Source organism: Hemiscyllium ocellatum, chromosome 11 (assembly GCF_020745735.1).
Source record: "Hemiscyllium ocellatum isolate sHemOce1 chromosome 11, sHemOce1.pat.X.cur, whole genome shotgun sequence".
Classification (NCBI taxonomy): domain Eukaryota; kingdom Metazoa; phylum Chordata; class Chondrichthyes; order Orectolobiformes; family Hemiscylliidae; genus Hemiscyllium; species Hemiscyllium ocellatum.
Window position 1 is genome coordinate 95675296 of NC_083411.1, and position 6000 is coordinate 95681295.

At 38.9% G+C, this 6000-nt stretch overlaps 1 protein-coding gene across 1 annotated transcript in view; it reads right to left on the minus strand.

The window, feature by feature from the left end:
- Nucleotides 1-1066, minus strand: part of arhgap36 (Rho GTPase activating protein 36) — a 230383-nt gene extending 229317 nt beyond the window's left edge. The window contains exon 1 of the mRNA XM_060832279.1: nt 775-1066. Coding sequence (XP_060688262.1) covers nt 775-816 — 42 coding nt within the window. The 5' untranslated portion in view covers nt 817-1066. The remainder of the gene's footprint in view (nt 1-774) is intronic.
- Between the last annotated feature and the right edge of the window lie 4934 nt (nt 1067-6000).

Here is a 6000-nt window from a genome sequence, read left to right on the forward strand (position 1 = left end):
CAGCTCAACAAATGGCCTCCCCAGAAGAATATAGGTCTGCAAAATAAAGATGTTTCTGATGTATCCAAAGTTAATTAAGGATAATCGGTATATTTCTTCTGTACATTTTCATTAAAAAAGGGTTTTAGCCTAATTTGTAATTGAAATCCTACATGCATCAATGCAGCACTAGCCAATTTCACTGTCAAACAGCTCCCATAGAATTAATGCAAAAACTAATAGTCATGCTCACAGAGACCTTTCCTCCTATCCCATGAAAATGGTAAATCTCGACCACAATTGTGGGGTTTGAATTGACAAGAGAATGCTTTCAAATACCAATTATAATTGATGTATAAATTAATACTCCCTCCATAAAAGTCTAAAAACATTGGGCTTTGGATTTGAATGCAGTTCTCGAAACTTGAATTGAACACCTTTGCAAAATTTCCTCCCAATTTACCAATTCATGATTTGACCTATTTTAAATTGCAGAGCAACTGTAAAATTGCTATCAAATTGCACATTTTGCGAATCCAATACCTTGAAGCTGAAGCAAAACACATCTTATTCCTGTTACAGATCATGAGTTACTTCACTATCTTAGCGAATCACTAGACTGTTCACATGAAGCTCACCAAATTAATAACTCACTAAATTGCAAAGTTATCAGAGTTATTAATTCAAAAATTTGAAAAGCATGAAGCTAGATGTATTCTATATCACTGATGTAGTACTGTTAGATTAGAAGAAAGATTTTGCACAGAGTGTTAAAAAAAATTAGTTTTGACTCACCATGTAATATAACGGATTGTCAAAAAATACTGAATCATCCATTTTTGTGCTGCAGTTCTCAGGAATCAGAAAGGATAATCCGTTGCTCAGACCACAGCAAGAACTGTGTCAAATAAATATGACAAGAAAATAGTGAACTATTATCTCTGCTTTCTTCACATTTTCTCATGCAACAGTTGTATCTGAATTTTGCTCTAGTGGCACCATTCAGTTTCTCTTGTCTGGGTGTTTGTTAACTGCCTGGGCTGCTGCTGACTCACACAACAGGAGGCAGAGAGCTCACAGCACAGAGAGAGAGAGAGAGAGCACCCTTCTGGAAGGCATTTTCCTACAATAACAATGAATGTCACGCTTCAGACAGGAGACAGAAGCTGGAGGTGTGCAAATAGCAGTCAGACTTAGAAATCCTCAGAAGCCTGAAGACAGCAGTCATTAACTTTGTAGTAGTGTTTACGAAAGAGGAAGGAAGTTTAGAAACGCAGTTTCCTACAGTTTAATTACTGTAAAAGAACTCATTTTTAATAATCTAAGGAATGCATTATGCAATATATAGTGTTACAGTTAATTTACATAATTGGATATTTTAAGTTAAGGTCATAACTTTTAAAAGCGGTGTCAAAATTTGCAATCTTCACTTGGAAGTAGTTCTTTGTGCCAGTTACTGCTACCCCTCACTCTCCATTCCTGAAGAAGGATTACACCTAAATTGTCGGACTTCTCCATCTACTGATGCTGCCTGGCTTGCAGTGCTCGTCCAGCTTCCTGCCTGTCTACTTTAGATATCAGTTGCTGTCTGACAGTTTGCCCAGGTTGCTTTTCGTATGTCTAAATAATGACTATCAAGGAGATATTCATTCAGGCATCTCAGAGTGGAACATGACGTACAAATAAAAGAAGTCTTATGTCCATGCAATTTCTGTAACTTGCAATTTGAAATGTTTTGCTGTTGTGCTCCATATCTGACATTGAACATGCTTTGTGAATATTAAAGCTATAACAGCAATATAGCAGTATTGGGACAAGTTGACTTTGTTGCAAAATCAGTTATATTCAAGTTGTAATGTTTTTATTTAGACATTTTCGAAATAATTATATTTTTGGTGAAAACATTCAGCCACAGGAATATCATAGCAAGCTTACTTTTAGTATGTTATACTCCTCCAAAGACCAGTTAGTCGATAAACAGGGAGTCATAAAATTAGGCATAACGCAATAGATATCTTCACCTGCCAACCACTTGCTGACCTGACCCTTTTGCTGTCTTTAAACCAGAAAGCAGAGGAGAGCCCTAGGTTTGAAAACTGCAATGGTCCCATTTCTGAGGTCATGGCCAGAAATGAGGCGATTACTGACTTATATAGAAACACTCACCCCTCCCCACCCACACCACCCCCATTCCCCCCTCCCCCACTCCCCCCATCCACCACCACCACCACCCCACCCCACCCAGAAGATCACTAACATGGGGGTAAAAGAAAGAACAAACACAGGGTTCTGAAACTGATTGTAGTGTCCAATTAGCTCAGCATCGAGCAGAGATTAAACTAGAATCTTGGTTTCTATGGTGGGATATATTAACTGCCAGTGTGGGTAGATATTGGTCCAAATCTCTGGGGCAAGAAAATACAGTTTTTGGGAACTGACAGAAAGCTGCAAATTTCCATATTTAATACAAACATGTTGGTAGCAAGCACAAACCCACTATGGGGCAGGCAGGTCTGCAATTAACATGTGCTAAAGGGCAAATGAGTACATTTTTAATGCTGAATCTGTTCTGAAATGTCAGTACATTGGTTTCCAGGGCTTCCTGAGACATGCCAGGTCAGGCAAAGTAAGATGATACCAGGAATTGACAGGGCACAGTAATTCACATGCTGGAAGCCTTTAAATACCGTCATCAGGTTATGTTATTAAAATGCTTTTGTTTACAACAATTCTGAATTTTTTTATTTACTTCTGGAGGCGATTTCCACATCTTGGGAAGCTATTTCTGCTACCTTAGAGTTCTCTGCCATTATTTGTAACAGCTACATGTTAGAAGAATTAAGTTTTTAGCTAAATCATATTCAAATGAAGATGTTTTAAAATCATATGATTTGATACAAGTAACGAGATTTCAATCTGATTTCTGCCTCTATACTAGGCAAACAGCAACGTACGGCAACACGAGTAATAAATATTTACTCACTTTGACAATGCTAGATTAAAACAGCTAATTTTCCATTCTTTTTTAACCTTAACTAATAACCTGTTCCTGCAGTTTATAAACGTATAAGGACACAAATATTTGCATACCGAACAATAGCATACAAACTAATTAGTAAGTTAGGGCTGTGACCATGCAGATTGCTGCAGGAGGGAGGGGGTTGAGAAGTCTGTTCTTTACAGTGTAAAACATGCTCTTGTTGGAGCTGATAGTCAGTGTCAGGGGAATTGCAAGGATTTTACAGGGCTTTTTTGACATTCCCCACAGGCATGTGTAAGAGTAATAGGTGCACTTGGTGAACCATCAGCCTTGTGCTCACAATAAACTTTTGAAACAATGGTACGAGTAAAACTTCTGCAGTTATGATTACGGATTAATTTTACATGAGAAAGGAGAATATGATACTGCTTATATATTCTCATTTGTTCCACACTTCTGACAGGATATGTACCAGGAGAAATGAGCAGTATGATCTGAAATTTAGATCACATGATGTAACGTGATGTTTTCAAAGACGGCCACTGCTGGTACCTTGTGGAATTTGCCACCTCTATAGGCTGTGGTATTGAGTAATTGGATGAGTGAATTACCTCAAATCTTGTTCATGTTTGCTTTGTCTCAGGCCTATTTAATTATTAATAGTGGCAGATACAACACCATAATGTATCTACTGAAGATGCACTTTTCTGAGATAACAAGAGGGTTTGATGACCTTTTTTTCCCTAACAGAAAGATGTTGTGAAACTTGAAAGGGTTCAGAAAGGATTTACAAGGATGTTTGCAGAGTTCCAGGATTTGAGCTATAGGGAGAGGTTGAATAGGCTAAGACTGTTTTCCCTGGAGTATTGGAGGCTGAGGTTGGAGGTTTATAAAATCATGAGGTGCACAGATAGGATAAGTTGACAAGGTCTTTTCAGTGGGGTGGAGGAGTCCAGAACTAGAGGGCATACGTTTAGGGTGAGATGGGAAAGATGTAAAGAGACCTAAGGGGCAACTTTTTCATGCATACGTGTATGGAGTGAGCTGCCAGAGGAAGTGGTGGAGACTGGTACAATTGCAACATTTAAAAGGCATCTGGATGGGTATATGAATAGGAGGGGTTTGGAGGGATATGGGCCTGGTGCTGGCAGGTGGGACTGGATTGGGTTGGAATACCTGGTCGGCATGGACAAGTTGCTGTACATCTCTATGACTCTATGACGATGATGATGATTCATAGCAATCAGTGCAACCATATTTGGTCAGCGTATTTTTTAAGGCCGAAGAAACTGGTATGAATACCTCTGTTCCCCTTCTGAAAACAACAGTAGAACTATTTGATCCCACAAACAAACAGACTATGTGAGACCTTTTAGAATGGGTGGAAATGATATGACATGAACAACTAACCACAGAGCCATTAACTTATACAACATCTAACTTTACATTTTTTCCTGTAGTTAGCCCATTGTACAATGACGTCTGTTACACTATCCCATCTTCTGACAAGTCTCTGACTTTAAATGTGGATGCTCTAGATGTTTCAAATACTCTTAGAAGGCATATTCTTCAATGTGGGAGCATAGTCAGGCCTATGCTTAAATTGATTGACCCTGCTTCTGATCGGTGGGCAACATTTCCACCACAGGATCATTTAGCTCTTAGATACTTTTTGTGGAGGATGTTATTCATTGCATACGTGCATGGGTTGGGATAGATCAATTGGCTGGATGACTGGTTGGTAATGCAGCAGGACATCAATAGCACAGGTTTACTTCCCATATTAGCCGAGGTCACCATGACAGTTCCAGCCTAATCATTAACCCAAGGGTTAACCTTTCCCTTCACCTGAGGAATGGTGACTCTCAAGTTAAACTCACCACTAGCCATAAGTCTCTATAATGAGAGAGCAGCTTAATATTCCTGTAGGACTGTGACAACTTTGCTTTTATCTGTTGATAGCCCATTAGTTTACCCGGAGGACACTTAATCTCTGAAATTCCTCCCCACAAGACAGCTATTCTGTTGTAGAATCCAGATTTCCTTAGTGGAGCAAACACTTTCCCTATTGGAAAATGTGTCCTTTTTTCATAGTATCCTGGGAGCTTAAATTAGGTAATTTCTCCTTCTTGACTGTGTCTTGGATCTATGAAGATTTGGCTGAATTCCATGGAGTCACCTACAGCTTATCTCCCTTGGGTTAAATGATCAGGCTGGATGCTTTTAGTTTCCCATTGGCAAAATAAATATTGTCAGCCTCTCAGATATGTTACTGTTACAAGCTCCTTTAATATAATTTATTTCTTATAGTTTTCTTAAATTACAAAGAGGGAACAGAATCCAATAATGGACTAACTCTTCTGATCAGTGCCAGACCTGCAGCATTTAATGTCAAGCAGTTGGTAATCTACACTGACCTGGTTACATGAGATAGATAATTGGCTGAAGTGTGTAAGGTGAGGCAAATGATAAGGAGGTAGGCTGTAGGTGCGTGAGTTTGATGGGGTGAGTAAATGGATGTAAGGGCTGAGGTGATTAAATGGCAGAAATGAGTAAGTGGGTAAGATTGGGAAATAATTGTACAGTTACTGAGCTATTAGTCCAGTTTATAACTTGTCTAACATTTTCTGAGTAATTATCCAGCTAAGTATCATAGAACAGAACTATTCCAGATCTCAGATTATAGGTCAGAATAAAAAAAACATTGAGAGCACCAGGGAAGCAGGGAAATTGCCCACCAGAAATTGAAAATGTGCAGCCAATTCCCACGGAGGTCCATGTGTTAAGACTTACACAGGGTCCATTTGCACATCTCAGTCATCCATTCAGCCTCCAGAGATCAGTGACAAAAAGATTGGATCCACAATATGACAATTTGCTGAATTTAATGGGATACAATTTTAACTTACAAAAAGTAACACTAAAACAATTTGTAAAGTCAGAACTGATTTAATCCAGAAATTCTCTGGAAGAACTCAATTCCTTGTCAAATCAAGTCAAGTAATGCATAATGGACCAGTACAGAAGGCCATCCAGGCTGG